At 43.4% G+C, this 18361-nt stretch overlaps 2 protein-coding genes across 2 annotated transcripts; both read left to right on the forward strand.

The window, feature by feature from the left end:
- The first annotated feature begins 561 nt into the window (after positions 1-561).
- LOC125514908 (putative histone acetyltransferase HAC-like 1) lies at positions 562-5873 on the forward strand. The gene is made up of 10 exons (XM_048680283.2): positions 562-833; positions 1631-1952; positions 2046-2321; positions 3192-3320; positions 3402-3602; positions 3763-3902; positions 3985-4297; positions 4438-4577; positions 5250-5328; positions 5417-5873. Exons 1-10 carry the CDS (start codon positions 799-801, stop codon positions 5621-5623), a joined length of 1842 nt encoding a protein of 613 aa, XP_048536240.1. The 5' UTR covers positions 562-798; the 3' UTR covers positions 5624-5873.
- A 1775-nt stretch (positions 5874-7648) lies between these two features.
- Positions 7649-13261, forward strand: LOC125514909 (protein FIP1). The gene is made up of 14 exons (XM_048680284.2): positions 7649-7978; positions 8737-8824; positions 9031-9139; positions 9240-9289; positions 9595-9661; positions 9943-10015; positions 10481-10536; positions 11010-11109; positions 11414-11495; positions 11894-11956; positions 12105-12164; positions 12500-12592; positions 12702-12764; positions 12852-13261. The coding sequence occupies exons 1-14, from the start codon at positions 7923-7925 to the stop codon at positions 12948-12950; spliced, it is 1059 nt and encodes a 352-aa protein (XP_048536241.1). The 5' UTR covers positions 7649-7922; the 3' UTR covers positions 12951-13261.
- The last annotated feature ends 5100 nt before the right edge of the window (positions 13262-18361 follow it).

Genomic DNA, 18361 nt, shown 5'->3' on the forward strand with positions numbered 1-18361 from the left:
GCGGCAAAGAGCCATGCGAACGGACATCTCCTCCTCGTCCCCGCATGACATGAGGTCCAGTCGAAGGATTATGAGATCTCGGAGTCAGAATCCGCTGCCCACCATGCCGATTGCCGGACAGGATCTTGGGGCGCATGCGGAGTGAAGTGATAGAGTTTGGTCCAAAATACAGGTGGTATGTAGATTTTTTTATTGAGGGGAGGATATTGTAGATGTGTGTGTGTGTGCGCGCGCGCGCGGTTCAGATGGCCAGCGTGGGCCGAATCTATACGTGGCCATGGGATACCTGCCTGGTCATCCCGACCTGACCTGGCTCGAAAAAGTCTAATCCAGCCCGGTCTGACCTTGTCTATGGGCTGGGCCCGGGCCTAGATTTTGAGCCCGATTGGCATTTTTGCAATTTAAGGAAAAGGCCCGGCCCAAAGCTTCAGAGATTTTTTGACTGATGGGATGGGCTTGGGCCTGAAAACCAGGCCCGGCGGTCAGGCCGGGTCAGGCCTGGTCCTAGGTTTTCTGCTTCGGGCTTTGTTAGGCCCCGTTATGGCCAGCTATAGCCTTGGGGAAGGCGGGTAGAAGGGCGGCTGGGTCGCTGTTTCGCGTTCGTGGAGCCCGGCTCCTACCCCCCGCACAGATCATCATCAATCAACCCGGAGCCTAGCTCGCATCAATTCCACCCCCACACAGATCATTAATCACACGGGGGTTGCAGCTAAGCTTCTTCGCCCGCCACCGCCACTCGGATCCACAGTTCGGACTCGGAGGAGGCGCGCGCGGGCGGCGGAGCGGGGGCCGGAGGCGATGGCGCACATCCCCGCCTCCGTGGAGGACGCGCGGTGAGTCCGCCGCCCTAACCCCTCTAGATCGGTCAGTAGACGCTCCGTCCGTGCGCGCGCCTGCGGTGGTCTCTGACCTCAATTCCGCGGCAATGGCGGAGGAATTTCGGCCTGTCTCTCGTGCCAGGTTCCGCGGCGCGGTTCGCGTCGCGATTCAGTCGCAGCAGGTTTTCGGTGCGTTTGCTGGGGCTTTTGGCATCTTGCTGCCGCATCCCTGCCCCAGCCGTGGGTTGGAATTTCTTGTGCTGGCGCGTTGAACGCGGGAGCAGAGGCGGGGAGGGAGGAGCACGGCGTTGCTCGTCTGCGCGACCGATTCTTCGTGCCTGGCGTTTTTGCCTTCTAGATTTGTTGTGTCCTGTGTGTGGTCGAGAGTTTTGTTTGAGGTGCGTGAAGTGTGCAAAAACAATGCTATGAAAATAATGCATTGGGGTCAGTTTTCTGAATCTGCACTTCTTCCCCCATGCCGCTGTTTGGTGCCTGTGCGTCCGGTTCCTTCTCGACCATCTGAATCCGTTTGCCTGTCCATGGGGCTAGTGATTGGATCAAGTGTCGAGTAGTTTGGCTGCGTGCATTGGTTTAAGCCGCACTGCAGGTTTAATACCAGTGCAACTGTCATCTGAATTTTGTATGAACTCCGCGACCACTGACAGCGATCAGCACGACCAAGGGTGGTGCAGAAACAGAGATAGTTAGATGAGCCGTCTGAGCATCTACGTTATCCTTGCATAGTCCATACTGCTTTAATTTTTTGGCAGTTATAATGTTTTCTCAGGACATACAATCCTTCTTTTATGTAGGCTTATTATTGATTCACTACGTGAAGATCCCCTATATGGTCAACAACTGCCGCCGGTGTCTGATAGTATAAATGAAAATGCATGCCAGCTCTGCAAACAGGAAAAACTCACTTTTGAACCCCCACCAATGTATTGCTTCCCTTGTGGTGCTCGGATAAGGCGAAATGGACCATACTATGCTTATGATACTCGTGATACCCACCACTCTGTCTGCATTCCATGTTACAATAAGTCCCGTGCTCACACCATTGAGGTTGAAGGACAGATGTTTCCGAAGGCCCGATTTCAGAAAAAAAGAAATGATGAGGAAACTCAAGAATGTGTAAGTTCCGTATTTCTATTCTGATGGTTGTATAACTGTAGTTTTGATTATATTTGTTTTTTACTAAATCTCTCTGAATGATGCACTCCACAGTGGGTTAATTGTGAAAGATGTAATTGCTGGCAGCATCAGATATGTGCTCTGTTTAATGACATAAACTATGATGTAGAACAAGCATATACTTGCCTGTATTGCTATATTGAGGAAGTGAAGCGTGGGCTGCACGTGCCTTCACCACAGAGTGCTGTTCTTGGGGCAAGTGATCTGCCAAGAACTGCTCTTAGCGATCATATTGAAGAGCGGCTTTTTAAACGGCTTAAGCTGGAGAGACAGGCTCGTGCAGTTCAGACAGGACGTAGTTTTGACGAGGTTAGTGAAACTAAGTGTTGGTGGAAGTGCACGTGTACTTCATTTGTTTATGTTTCTCCGCAATGCATGGCTCCTTAATGCACTCTGGTAGTATATTACCTTTTGTGACAAAACATATGCTACCTGATAGTGTTTTTTAAGTGCTTACACACTATGCAAATCCTTTTAAAAAATACCATGCAAATAATTGCAGCCTACTGTAATGATTGTCCTGTCCATGTTTTCGCTTACCGGATTTGAAAGGAGAAAAAACAGACCAAATGTGGGGCCTGTTTAATTTTTCTTTCAGACCCCATAGCAACTTTTTCCATCAACCAGGATGACCTAGCAGTTTATCTAGCTGTATACTCCCACCTGGTATGTAATGAGGAACCATTTTGGAGAATTAACTAATAGTATGAATTACCCATTTATTGTTCGGAAGGGGTGCTTCAACTATATATTAAAGGCTTATAGAAAAAAAACAGATTGTATTGTATTTATAGTTTGCAATACAGGCATATAGTGCAATTTTTTTCATCTGATTATTTACGACCCAATAAAAAGACACAATAACAGCAAATGGACTACAAAAAAGATGGATGGCTTGAACAATCAACCTAGGAATGATCTTTTTGGCAGCTCAGAGACCTGAAGTCTGAAGTGTATATGAGCTTTGCTTACTTGTGTACTTGAAGTATGTTATATATCTTGATGCTTTATGCGCTTCTTTTTCTATGATGTCTTGTTGAGTTCTGATTATGTATTATTTGAGACAGGGACTTCCTGTAACTTGAATCACATCAGACATCATATATTTTGGCATCATTGTGAACTAGTATTTTGATAGAAATGTTCCCTCCATAAGTCTAATTGTTCCATATTTGTTAGGTTGCTGGAGCAGATGGTCTTGTGGTCAGAGTTGTTTCATCAGTGGATAAGAAGGTTGGAGTTAAACCACGTTTTTTGGAAACTTTTCAAGAAGATAATTACCCGACGGAATTCCCTTACAAGTCCAAGGTAGGAACTTATGCCTAAAGTATAAATTATGCTGACAACAGAGAGAGATATCCATGATTCTATTCCTATGATTGTTGGCAGGCTGTTCTTTTGTTCCAGAAAATAGATGGTGTAGAAGTCTGCTTATTTGGAATGTATGTTCAAGAATTTGGTGCTGAATGCGCTTTCCCGAACCAACGTCGTGTTTACTTGTCATACCTGGATTCTGTGAAATACTTCAGACCTGGGATTAAAGCAGCCACTGGAGAGGCCTTGCGTACATTCGTCTACCATGAAATTCTGGTAACTTGCTGCATATGCTGAATTTTAATCACAGTTGTGAATATATTTTCTGTTGCTAGGCTAGTCAGAAAAAATTCCTGTATGAAACTACTAGACGTGATGTCTTCCTCTCTGAGCTAGCATTTTCCTGTAATCTTACACCAGTTCTCGATGTGTACAGATAGGATATCTTGAATACTGCAAGCAGCGTGGATTCACAAGCTGTTATATATGGGCTCGCCCACCTCTGGAAGGTGATAACATTTTTTATTGCAATCCTATGATTCAGACGACTCGAACATCTGACATACTCCGGGAGTGGTAAGGCCTTGGATTGACACACGTGTTTCTCTGCTTACATTTAGCTCCTGGTTGCATGATTTCAAATGTCTTACACACTCAGGTGCTTAGCCATGATTCGAAAAGCTACTAAGGAGGAGATTGTTGTTGAGCTTACAAATCTGTATGACCATTTCTTCATTACTACGGGAGAGTGCAAGGCTAAGGTTACTGCTTCTCATTTGCCTTACTTCGATGGAGGTTACTGGCCAGGAGCTGCTGAAGATATGGTCAATCAACTGCATCAAGAAGAAGATGACCAAAAGCTTCAGAAGAAGGGTAATGCAAAGAAAATTATTAGAAAAAGAGCTCTTGAAGCTGCTTGCCACACTGATCTAAGTGGAAACGCTTCCAAGGATGATATGCTGATGCAAAAGGTAAGTTTATTCTGTGATTCTCTTGCACCTCTTGTAATACTGCATATCTCTCGGAACCCCCTCATTTTTGTGAAAATGTACTTGTTGTTTGTTTCAGTTCGGTGACATCTTTACCATGAATTCGATTTTGATGTATGCAGCTTGGGGAAACCATTTATCCAATGAAGGAGGATTTCATTATGGTCCATTTGCAGTATTCTTGTAGCCACTGTCGTAGCTTTATGTCGTCTGGAAAACGTTGGGCTTGTCATCAATGCAGAAGTTTTTACATCTGTGACAAGTAAGTCAATTTCTTGAACCATATGACGCCTGTGCTATAGAGCCCACGTGTACTTGATCTATATGTGATCACAATTGAAATCGAAAGCATCTGTATGTGCCAACAGGTTTTTGCATCATTGCTCTTTCTCAGGGCCAGGTGCCTTGAAAGAAACAGGTGCCCAGGCACTTGCATGACAAATTATATACTCCCTCCGTCCCGAATTAAGTAGCTTTGTCTACCACACAAACTGTTGTATCCTTGAACTGGGGTGACTCTTGGGGTCACCCCAGATGACCGCATATTCCTCCCCTGGAAAGGCAGGGGGCACTGATGTCCTCATGTCCACCCCAACCATGGCATCAGGCCTAGCTGGGGGCTGGCGACACCTTAATAGCCCAGCTGTATTGGTGAGATTTTTGTGATGAAATTAACCACATGTGCTGGAAAATTCTGTACGTACATAAGAAGTATTCTATCCTTGGGATGAGTTGTTTTGTACTACTCCCTCCATCTCAAGATAAAGTGTCTCAAGCTTAGGTACAACTTTGTAGTAGAGTTAGTATAAAGTTGAGACACTTACTTTGGGACGGAGGGAGTATGAAGTTACGTATACCGCTCGCCGTTTTAGAAAAACCTTTAGCTCTTGTAAAGTTATGTTTGTGAACATTCATATTTTCCTGTTGCATGCAGGTGCTACAGTGCAGAACAAGAGCTTGAAGAGAGGGAGAGGCATCCGAGCAATAGTAGAGAAACACATGAGCTCCATCCGGTAACTAACCAAGACTCTTCTGTCTTCAGGCAAAAATGAAAAGAGGAAATCAGTAGTAACATCTTCTAACTTGATGTTTTTCATTTAGGTTGACATTGTGGGTGTGCCTGAAGAGACAAAGGATGGAGACGGTATCATAGAAAGCAAGTTTTTCGACACCAGGCAGGCGTTTCTCAGTCTTTGTCAAGAGAACCATTACCAATTTGACACCCTTCGCCTTGCCAGGCATTCGTCGATGATGGTGCTGTACCACCTACATAATCCCACTCACCAGCGTTTCAATAGGGCTGTGTAGTTACTCCAGTCTGTAGGGGGTGTATATATATTTGCATATGTATGCCAGGACCAGCCCTGACGTTCCACTTATGAAGCAGGCCGAGAAACGGTAGTGACTGTTTTACCGAACTCATCTATCTTTGCTCCGTGGAGAAAGCTGTGACTGTTATACCGAATCTCAACTGAACAAGAGGCGATTGAGGCGTGTATTAATGTTGCTGGATATGAGTTTGATGTTTCATGCCAACATGCATTACTTAGTGCTGCTACTTATGGCTTAGCTTTCTGCAGTCATTTTCCACCTGGACACTTTCAAGAAATGTGTAAAATGTTGCGAGATCTAAATGCCTGTTTGTGCCCTGAGTTTGGAATGCCACTTACCATTCAACAGTACAAGCTGCTTACTGCTACCATGCTCGTTGACAGTCTGATTAAGAGTAGGCCGAGAAACGGTAGTGACTGTTTTACCGAATTCATCGATCTTTGCTCCACGGAGAAAGCTGTGGCTGGTGACTGTTATACCAAATCTCGACTGAACAAAATAGAAGAGGAGATTTTTTTAGAAGAGGAGATTTAGGGGTATCTGGAACTTGTTTCTTTGTTTTGGCGAAAGGGTCTAGATCTATTATAAAGGTTCATCAGAAGTACAAAAGATTCCAAACATAATTAAAACTATACCGAGGTCCTTGGACCACCGGACGACCACTGCCGTCACCAGAACGAATCTATGTCGAGCTCCATTGAACCCATTTTTTATGGATGAACTCAAGGAGGATCAAAACCCGAAAGTCCAACTCAAAGGTGAGACGACGCCATCCACCTGGACGCTATCCATGCTAAAATTATAACACAACCTAAACTACTAGTCGGAGCCAATGCAATAGGATTCCCCTCCCCATCACCAGCCGCTATAGCGGTAGGCAGAGGGAGGACAATCCATGGGTTGGTTAGTGGAGCCGAAAGAGATTATATCTGTAGCCGTCGCCGTCACTTACATCTTTTGAACCCCATATTTTTTTTCATGTGCAACATACAATCTTTACCAAGAGTATTAAAGTTTTGACCTTTCTATAATTGCATTGAAGAGCACAAATTTGTGATTCAGTTTTGCGCATAAACTATGTATGGCACTTCCCCAGAAAAAAAAACTATGTATGGCACTTTCCGGGAAAAAAGAAAGAAAATAAACTATGTATGGCACTAAGCCATGTGCATGTTGCTGATAAGAAAACTATGGCACTGATAATTCAGATTGATAAACCATTACAATGGCTTCCAAAAAGGGCAGATGAGATGAACTACAAATTCCATTGTAAACAAAAGGTGTGATATTACTTGAGAGACGTTGCGGTAGGGCAAGCTCTCCCCTCTAGGCTTTGCTGGTGAGTCCATGAATTCGCCTTCCCTCTACCTACTGCTCTGATGGCCGATGGCGTGGAGGGGATACCGGTGCCTTCGCTCCGACTTGTAGTTTAGGTTAGAGTTTTCAGTCCTCGCAAGTGCAGCGCTCAGGCGGACGACGACGCTTTTTCTTCGAGTTTGTCTTCAGAGTTTCGATCCGCCTTGAGTTTGTCCATTTAGACATATTCGGCGAAGCTCCGGTGTAGATTCTCACCATCTCCTTGGAACAGCGAGGTTATGGTTTCTCATCGTGTGTGCGTGACAACGAGGTTTGGTGCCAATTTCTTCATATCTATTCAGGTTGAACGACGACGGCTGCGGCTTCAGGGTGCTGATCCTTAGGGGCCATGCACGAAAACTTCTCAACTATCATCGTTAAGGTCAAGCCGGCTCCAGCAGGGAAGCGACGATAACAGCATGTCGACGGTTCATTCTGACGAACGACTGTAGTGGTTGTTCGCTGGTTTAGAGACCTCGAAGTAATTATTATTATGCTTGAGGTGATTTGTACTCTGATGAACTTTTCTAATAGATCTGATTTTATTTTATTTTTTGAAAAGAATCTAAGAGAGGCTGCCCATGGGACTGTAGGGTGGGACCCACGGGCAGCCTCAGAAAGAGTACGACTAGATGACGTCGCAGGACTGCCCAGAGCACTAGCCACTCGCACCTTGTCTTCTTCCTCGGCGGGAGGGAGAGAGGGAGAGGGGCTGACGTTACCCCCCGCACAGATCATCAATCAAACCGGAGCGAGCTCGCGTCAATTCCACCGCCAGGGCGCGCATTAATCAGATTGGAGTCGCGGCCTGAGCCGCTCCGCCCGCGACCACCCCTCGGATCGACCCGGCGGCCGGAGGAGGCGCGCGCGCGCGGGCTGCGGAGCGGGGCCCGGGGGCGACTACCCCACTGCATCGGCGATGCCGCAGCGGGGCGGCGCGGCGCCCGCCGCCCCCGCCCCCGAGGAGGACGCGCTGTGAGTCCCTGCCCTAACCCCTAGGTCGGTCCAGTAGACGCTCCGTCTGTGCGCGCGCCTGCGGCGATCTCTGATCTCAATTCCGCGGGAATGGCGGTGGAATTTCGGGCCCGTCTCGTCCCATGTCAGGCTCCGTGGTGTGGTCCGCAGTTCACTCGCGGCAGGGTTTTGATTCCGCGGTGTTGGTGCCGCATGCCCCAGCCATGGGTTGAAATTTTCCGCGCTAGTGCGTTGAATGCGAGAGCAGAGGTGGGGCGGGGAGGGGCGCAGCGTTGGCTAACGTTTTGGCCTTCTGTATTTGTGTCCTGTCTGTGGTCCGGAGTTTTGTTGAAGGTGTGTGAGGTTTGCAGCAATAATGTGAAAAAAACAAGGCGCGGGGCTAGTTTTCTGAATCTGCATTTCATCCCCCATGTTACTGTTTGGTGCTTGTGCGTAGGTTTCCTTCTTGATGGTCTGAATCCCTTTGCCTGTCCATGGGGCTGGCGATTGGATTGAGTGTTTCTTCAATTGGCTGCTCGGATTAGCTTAAGTTGCAATGCAGGATTAATCTCAGTGCAATTGTTAACTGAATTTTGTATGAACTCCATGATAGCTAGCAGCACGACCAAGGGTGATGCAGAAATAGAGTTAGTTAGCAGAAACAGAGATAGTTAGCTGAGCTGTCTCGGCATTTACGTTATCCTTGTAGAGTTCTTATTGCTTTAGTTTTTGGCAATCATACTGTTTCTTCTGTTTGCGTAATCTTTTTTTCTATGTAGGTTTATCGATTTACTACATGAAGCTCCCCTGTCTGGCCATCGAGAGCCTAGGAGCATAGTCAGTGGCACCTTGTACTGTATATTGTTGGTAAGGACAAGTTTCTTAGTACCAATCTCATTTATTGTTATCATGCATAAAGAAGATTGCCTTGGGTATAAGTTTGTTTTGTAAATTATCCAAACCAACTACAAAATTATGTATTTTATCATCCCATGGGACTGTCATTAGTCAGCAAAACGTTGTTTCACTTTCTGTATCCACTTTTATGATAGCTGTTCTTTCTTATTCTCTAGGTAGGTTATGCTGCTGTGTCTGTGTCAGCTCCATGGATATTTCTTCGTGTACCAGGCATGATCCCTCCATTGCTATGCAGCTCCAATGTTATCCTTCTGCTTCTTACAGGTTTTCTATCAGATTGACTGGCTCATTTTTTTTTGTTTGTTTCAAGTTATGTCTCTTGACGTGATGTATTTACTTAATGTTCATGCGGAATTCAACGCAGGCATTTTTCAACAATATTGGGTTCACCAGGTCAGGAAAGTGAGGTTGCAGGTACGGCCGATCAAAAAGATACTATACTTTAGTGTGTTTTGTTTCTTCATATTTCATGTAATAGTGGTGATATGTTTGTTGGGGTAATCAATTTGATCGACACTTCGTAAGTTTCATGAATATATGCTTCCCAGTGAAAAGTCTTTTCTATTATTCTCCTCAATAGGTTTCAGTGTTATGTTTGAATATACATATGATCAGCTTTTATGTCCCCTTATCATTCTGTTACCTTCTGTGCTATAGTTGCATTTTGTTACCTTTCTTTTTATTGTACTTTAACATGCCGTGTCTCTTTTGACATGCAGGGCTATTATGATTTTAGCCAAAAACTGAAGCACATTGCTCGACTTCCATTTGCCACTATTGCTTATGGTGAGCAGTACCAAACAAATTTGTGCGATGCTCTAAACCAGAATTTATCATTATTTTATAAATTATAACTAGCATTATAGTGAGCTGCTGCTTCATTTATGTGCTCACATTTCACCTTGGTTCCATCTCTTGAGAGTGTGTATAGCTTTTGGTTCTAACTTTTATCTTCTTAGGGCTGATTTAATAATCTATTAACACAATGAATTAAGGTCTAGGTGATTCATGCATTCTAATGTTTCGCAGTGAAACTGACTCATTGTTATTGTGTATTGCTTCTGCAGGCACTGCTTTAATGCTCTTAATCATAGTCTGGCAACCTTTTGTACATATACTATCAATTTCATTGTTACTAAGGTACACCTTTGCCACTGTATTTAGCCTCTGTAAATTTGTGAGATCTCTCTTGAATCATAATTGTTTACTGGAAGTTGAGGATACCTAAGCTTACCTGGGATGATTTTCTGCAACTTGGCAAGAAAAGCATTATGCCATTTAACTTAATCTATACATTGTACTACAAAGCAAAATACATGGGCATGTTCTCAAGCAAAATGGCAAGAGAAGGCAATGCATGGGCGTATATGGCATGTTTCTGTTGTTTCATTCTAAAGTTTCAGTTGGTTACTTATGTTGTTGTGTTTAAACCCGTATTCTAGTATTCTGTTCTGTTGACATAGGTTCAGCTGTCAGTTGGCCCAAAAATTAGAGTTCCTGGGCTGAAGTTTAACATGTTTATCGCTTCGCGGAGCCTGTTTCTAACTTTTATAGTATAGTATGCCAAGCTAAACTGATCTTACAATTCCAGTTGCCATAATGCAGGATTACTATCATGGTTGAAGCAACATGTGCTGGATGCTTTATGAGCTTATACATATGTGAGTTAAATTGTTGTTTGTTACTCCCTCCGTTAACAAATATAAGATGTTCTAACTTTTTCTGAATCGGATGCATATAGACACGTCTTAGTGTTTTTATTCACTCATTTCAGTCCGTATATAATCCATATTGAATTATCCAAAACATCTTATATTTGTGAATGGAGGGAGTACCTTTTAGATAGCTAGAATCATGTCAATTTGTTCTGTAAGTTTGTTACCATGGCACACATCTTCAAATTTCTGTGAAATCTTCATTTTTACAACCACGATTAGCTTTATTTCTTTCGGAATTATACTAAACAAGCAATGCTGCCATTCCTTGAATGGTATTCCACATGTTTCTCATAATATTCTTTCAGTTTCATCCACCTAATGAAATACATGTGCCTTGTGTTTTTCCCCCTTATAAATGCATGTTTGCTCCCATTAGATGGTCTTAAGATGCAATGTCTGATTGGTTCCTTTTACAGGGTATATCCATAAGTACAACTCTTTGGATGGGCGGCCTGATATCTTGCAGTCATTATATTCTGCACTTCAACCATCTACTACGACTTTGGAAGATCGAAGGTACTTAAGTAACACTCAGTATCAGCAGCCAGCCGATTGAAATGATATTTATTACTGCACATACAACATCTGTCTTCTTCACACAGTCTGCACCACGGCAGACTTGGGGGGGGGGGGGGGTGTTTCCTGTGTCGGATAGGATTCTTGAACTCATATCTAAAGAAAAAAAAATCAAACATATCTACTGAACTTCATGTTTAGCAGCAAGTGACTTCAAAGAGTTAAAACTATGTTATATAGATCACTGAACATGGTACTGCTAGTAGAGCTAGCTAGGCGCACTGATGCATTTATTTTCCACCAGATATTATGATGGCCGTCTCTCTGACCAGCAGATGGCATTACTTCAATACCAAAGGGAGAATATTCATTACCTGAGTGAGGAGGTACGTAGAAAAATGAAAACAGCTGTGATGCTGAATAGTCAAGACCCATTTCACTAAATCTATTCTCTTTTGTATACTTAGATCCTTTTAACAATTTTAGAGAAGGTAACATGTAGCGTAACTATGAGTATTTTAAAATCTTATTGCCTTAAATTGCAATAGTTTCATTTAAATCTTTGTGCAACATAAGCAGCTGAACTTTTAGTCATACTATTTCCTGAAAGGAGGAATGAGCTGAACCTTTCTAATTCTCCGCTGCCTTCCTCAGTCAGATCATACTCGGCACAGAAGGATTAGATTACATTTCTGGTCAAATTAGCATGGATTATAATACTAAGTTAGTTGCACATTGAGAACTTTGCTTGTTGACCAACGTTTCCTTTTTCTTTTCTTGAAAGGTGCTGCGCTTGCAAGAATGTTTGAGCAAATACCAGAGAACTGATGTTGGGAACACTCCTCAGGTCTGCACGACACTGACTACTTATTCTGCATTAGTTTTCTTTAACTGGCACTTGCATAGACTCAAAATTGGAGAAGAAACTCAGCTGTTATATGAACTATATGAAAGTGATGGATTGCCTGAAGTTATTCCCTTCTCTAATTCTGCAGGTTGATCTTGTCCATCTTTTAGCATCTCGTGACCAAGAACTTCGAGCACTCTCCGCCGAGGTAATAATCTGTACTATCTTAAGCAACGCGACCATTTTTCATGAGCTCGCAAGGCATGTGCCCAAGGTCAAATCACCTGTGTCGGGCCACTTAAAGGAAATGCTTACATGAACTTATTACATAGAGTATATATCTTCTGTGCAAACTAGTTGCTGGCACTGCCATGTGTTTGTTGACTGTTTGTGTTAATTGTCTAGTCTTTTAATTTGAAAATCATACTATAATTTAGAAAAGCTGTCAATATTGATATGAGAACCATTTACTTGAGCCATTCATCTTTAATTCCATTAGTGAATCTTCCATCATGAAGTATCCCATACTAATTAAATGTTCAGATGAATCAAGTGCACTCAGAGCTTCAGCTTGCTCGTGGCCTGATTGATGAAAAGGACTCGGAGATCCAGCGTATTCGTTTGAGCAACAGTCAGGTATGTTTTAGCAAATACTAGCATTCTTCCATGGCGTGACGATCAAGTCAATGTTTCCCACGCCTGCTTGCAAAGCATTCTTACTTGATTATGAACATGCTGGGTGCAGTACGTTGAAGAAAATGATAGACTCAGAGCTATTCTTGGAGAATGGAGTTCTCGAGCAGCAAAGGTACTCTGGATAATTAAAGTTGTTATTGTTTGACCTGTAGCATTCTCATACTCTCCCCCGTCTTAACATTTTGGATGCGCTCAACAGCTTGAACGGGCACTGGAGGCAGAGCGACTGTCAAACATTGAACTGCGGAAGAACATTGCAAAATTCCGAGGGCAATTGCATAAGGAGCAACACGCCTGATTCCCCTGTTCTAGGAATAGAATAGATTCATCTGGTGGTGTGTAATAGCTGGTTAGCAACTCTTCACCTGCCGACGGTTTCGCCCAGGACAACTGACCAGAGATCTTAGAACTCCAAACCCCTGCTGTTGGCAGTTCAGGAGCATCAGTGGTTTGACTAAAATTGTAACGTAGTACAAGATCAGCATGCTGCCTGATATGCATCAGAAAGAAGGAATATGCATAGGTGGCAGCTCTTGTGAATGCACAGTTTGATGTATAAATCTGAAAAGAGTTGGTTAATGCTTTAATGGAGTATTGGGGGATTTAGAATAGGCTTGGTTGGATCTTCAGCTTTTCCATTTGATGCTTATGCGATGACATCTCGGCAGGTAAAGAGCAGTGTTAAAAAAAACAGACCAGACCGCCGGTCGGACCAGAAAAAACCGGAACCGGCAGGCTCATCGGTTTTTTAAGCTGTGAGGATCGTTCTGCAATCAGACTGGTGAAAACTCGAATGCCCAAAACCCGGGTGATAAACCTAACCGGTAAAATGATTGAGCAAAAAAGAAAATATATTCGCTAGTGTTAGGATTGAAAACTGGAACCGGCAGGCTCATCGGTTTTTTAAGCTATGAGGGCCGTTCTGCAATCAGATTGGTGAAAACTGGTCGAACTGCCCCTTTTTTGGGGGGAAAACCGGGTGATAAACCTAACCAGTAAAATGATTGAGAAAAAAGGAATGTATATTCGCTAGTGTTAGATTCGAACCTGCACCCTCCTGCAACGAGCAGGAGCGGCTATACTCACGATTTGTTGCTTACACATGAAAGAAAACTACTTGAACTTTTTTTTCTGTTAGAAAGTTGTACCTACCGAACCAACATCAAACCGAATGAACTGGCGGTCTGACCAATGAAAACCTGAACCGCGAGGCTCATCAGTCCGGTTACTATGGTAAAGAGTAGCATGTTATTTTCTGACAAATTATATATCGGTTGTATTAGTTGACGTAAATTTATATTTTTATTTATTTAATCAATCATGCATACAACACTTTGACCATATGTACATGAGTTCCCATGTGATACTATATTTTTTTTAATTACGAAACTTGGAAAGACCCATTGCTCGAAGGGCAAAAATAATGTTGGGCTGTCAAAACATCATCCATACAAAAAACTAGGGGCACAATAGACTTTTCCCACCAAATATTTTCATTTTTGAAGTTGAAGCCAAACAGGATAAAAAAGCTGCGACTCCTGGGTGAAACTGCTCCAAAGTAAATTTGATTGAGTGGAGTTGATTTTGGTGGAGCGGAGCAGTCCCAAACAGGCCACAAATCCTTCATGAGGCTGAAGAGAGCTTCAGCAGGCGCCATAGCTCTTGCCCGAACACCACTGAGGATGAGGTCCATGAACGAATTGGTCTCGCAACTCGATGGAGTCTTGATATCTCTCATTCCACCTCTCCCCTTCCTCCGCCATGAACGGCTAGAAGAGGGTGAGCACGACAAAGCGGGTACCTCACCTCGATATCGCACCACTTGGGTTGCCTAATTGTCCCCTCTAGGGTTTGCTTGTCCTCCGGCGGCGGCCCGCCGAGAGTCTGTCCCTATGTCGTCACTGGTCGAGATTAATCCCCGCAACCACTGATCTGTTTCCCTGATCCGGTTCTCATGGGTGCGCCGGGTGCTTTCTTTGGAGGTCATTCTGCTTTATAGATGGCGGAAACTGGAGGATCCGACAAAACGCCCATGGGACGCCGGGAACCGACCAAGGAAACCTTGAGTCATCTGAATCTGCGGGAGGGGGAATCTAAGGATTTTGTTTGGGAAGACAAAATCGTTGAGCCACTGATCCACGTGAAGTGCCTAGCCATCGCTAGGGTTCATGCGACTAGGGGTTTTAGCCCCACAACACTGTATTCCGATATGCGATCGACATGGAACCTCACGAGGGATGTGGTCTGGCGGAAGATCAATGAGAATCTTTTCACAGTTCAATTTAACTGTCTTAGAGACTGGAACAAGGCCATGTTGATGGGTCCCTGGTTGTTTAGGTACCAAGTCCTAATTCATGAGGAATATGATGGGTTCAAGAACCACAGTCTGTAATCCTAGATAAGCTAGTTGTTTTGGCATGAATATTGATACTCCCGAATAATTACCTCCATGAAACCATGATCAAGGGGATGTGCAAGCCAATGGGCGAGATCACTAAAGTTCATATCAGACTACCGGCTGGGTATGTTGGGGAGTATGTCAGGGTCGGGTTTAAGATCAATGTCAATAATAAACTTGTTTGCTTTGTTGCGATAACAAAAGAGTTGAAGAGAGCGTGGTATCAGGTGTAGTGCGGGAAGACATCACTCAAGATTGTGATGTTAACTTTGATGAACTTGCTATTATGTGTGATGGTCAATATGAACAGGAAGAATGAGCTTTTAACTAAAGAGCTAAACACTCTTAAGTTGTCCCATGAAACTCTTCAAGAAGATCATAGAGAGCTTTTGAAATCTCATGAGAAACTACGCTTCGAGATGCTTAATTTGAAGTAAGAGCATGAGTTATTAAAAGCTACCAATGATGATCTTCTAAAGAAGAGTTCCTCTCATATCGCCAAACAACTTCTATTGTTTACTTTTATTCCACAAGTTAAACCTAAGAAATCACATCACAAGTCTAAAAAATGGTTCAACTTCTAGTAAAAATGCTTGCAATGTTAAATCCAAATTTGTTACTTCTAGTCATTCTATTGATTCCACTAATGATTCTCTTAGCCAAGTTACACTTGAGAAATAAAATGCTTTATTGAAAGGAATTATAGAAAAGATGTCTACAAAAGTCTTGCCAGAAGTAAGCAATTTGATGAGATTGTGTGCAAGCAAGGAAGACATTGAAGGAACCATGGTGTTGGTTTTGAATGCAAGTTCAATGCCGATGGAGTAGAGTGGGAAGAAGATCAATATCCAAGACGAATTTTATCCCCAAAAGGATAAGTATGATCCTACTTCCTTCAAGGGAACACAAGTTCAAGATGATCTTCCTCCACAAGACCTCAAGAAAAAAGGAAGTAAAATCTACAAGATGGCTTAGACTCATATGAGGAACCCTCCTAAGCTATGTTCAAGTGGCTCCCTAAAGCTCCATTGAGCTCCGCTTCTTCAAGTTATACATCAACTACAATGATCCCATCAAGTTGATGTGGATTCCCAAGAAGAAGAACTAGAGAGTTCTTGAGGGTCACTCCGCCAACAAGTTTCAACCATATCCATTCATGGTAAGGAGTTACTGCAAACCACTTCGACATCATGCACTAATTCATGGAGGCACATAACCTCTTTGTTGGTAAGGCAAAGGAATAAGGTAACCAAATGCATCCATAGACATCATCATGTGCATGCTTCACTCTATGTATATTGGATATCCTTGTTGTTCCTTGTGTTACTAACTCGTGTAGATTGAAAGTGCTTCAACTCAAATGGATTGCTAGCAACTCTTGATGGTCATCATCAACCTTGAGCGTCCACAGCAAGTACAACTACACGAAGTCATCAGTGACAAACCCAATGTAAGTCCAGTGGGGTATCACATTTAGGGGGAGCTTTACTCTAAGAATTGAGCTAAAACAACTCTAATAATGTGAACAAATAAATGCTTAATCTAAAATGGGTAACCCCATTTTATGCTTAAACGATAGGTATAACCTATGATCAAATGTTCTCATTTGGTACATAAGTCTATTAATATACTCATATATAGGTGACCTAGTCGCCGACCAATTTCTTGATAGATGTTAGGTTGATTGTGCATATTCTAGTCATGTTTTATTTGCCTATTCGTTCCTTTGGCTAAGCGTGTCGGATTGCATGTTTTCCATCCGAGTTCGTCCAAACTGTGGCTTGTTTGATTTTATTCTTTTGACCAATTGTATGTAACAAGAATGCCTAAGCACCCTTCCTAGCTATCTATCTCGTAAAGTTGTCTCAATTCATATTCTTGTTGATCACAAAATTTGAATGGGCTCTATTCGGTCTCTTTGAACGAGGGGCGTTCAGAGTCACCGACTTGTATAGGGATGAACATTAAAACATTCTGTTAGTTCCTAGGTCTGACCGATTCAACCTTCCTTGGTCCCACCGATGCAATCAAATGAATCTATTTCTTTGCCCCACGGACATCTTAACTGGAAATCACCAGTCCCACCAAGCCACTATTCACAAAGCGACCATACAGCCCGGTGTCACCGACGGATTTTAGCCGGTTTAACCGACAAAGTGCGAGTATATATACTTTCCCCATGAACGGTTTTCAGAAATTCCTCCAAAAAAAATCTTGTCGTGCCTCGCCTCTACCGTGAAGGTCTGCGGACGATCGCCTTACACTCTCGCGACCATCAGCCGCCGGATTTCCCCATCTTTATCGTCAAATCTCACCCGACGTCACCGTGGTATCCCGACATCACCAAGTTAGGGTATGATGCGACCCCCTGCATGCACTTAGTTTGCAATTCTGCACAAAGGGGTCGATACATTATCTTGCCACATTGATTAGATCTTCATCCACCGCAAGAATTAGTAGAATCTAAGTTTTGAGCCATTTTGTTAGGCTCGGTAATACCGATTGGAAGCCACTCGGTGCCACCGAGATGGCTTAGCCATTGCATAGAGTTGACTTTTGGTCTCGCTGATGGGAAGTCACTAGGTGACTACAACTAGTAGTTTCTAGGGTTTCTTATGCACTTTGGAGAGACATGGCACACTTATCAGTGCCACCGAATTGAGTTGGCCATGTCTCTGTTGTTGCTTTGGAATTTCCAAACCATTCCACCCGGTGATACTGACTAGCTCACAGAGAAAACCTAAAGTTGACTTTTGAACTCAAATATTTTCAAAACCAGTCGCATTTTGTGATCTTATATTTTCCACTCTTATCTATCTAATTCACATGGTCCGCTCAGTGTCAGTATGTCTGGATCATATGGATATGATAGCGAGAACATGCAAGGTTATGAGGATGTTCAGTTGAGTGATGGAACTAGTCTAGATAGCTCATCATCTTCTGACCCAGGTAGCCCTAGTGACCATGGCTTACCTCCAGCTGCTACTAGGTCAAGGAAAGAGGAGGAATTCAGATGATGATCATTTTGCTCCTATTGAGGTGGAATCCTCCGGGAATGAAAGAGTGTTTGCAAACAAGCTTTCTACCTTGGCTACTGCAAAGAGAGGTGTTACTCTTACACACGAGGGTGGTAGCTCAACTCAGGGCCAACCTAAGCCCGGAAAGGAGAGGACTAGGACTGTCTATCTCAAGAACTAGAAATCCACCATGTTTGTGGGTCCTCGTGCAAAGCAAGAGGAAGAGACTAGAGAATAAGAAGAACAGGAAGCACCTCAGCCTCCTATGCCCCAGAAGACAACCTAGTTAATGCA

The sequence above is a fragment of the Triticum urartu genome, chromosome 6A, assembly GCF_056163025.1.
Source record: "Triticum urartu cultivar PI428250 chromosome 6A, HENAU_Tu73, whole genome shotgun sequence".
Taxonomy (NCBI): domain Eukaryota; kingdom Viridiplantae; phylum Streptophyta; class Magnoliopsida; order Poales; family Poaceae; genus Triticum; species Triticum urartu.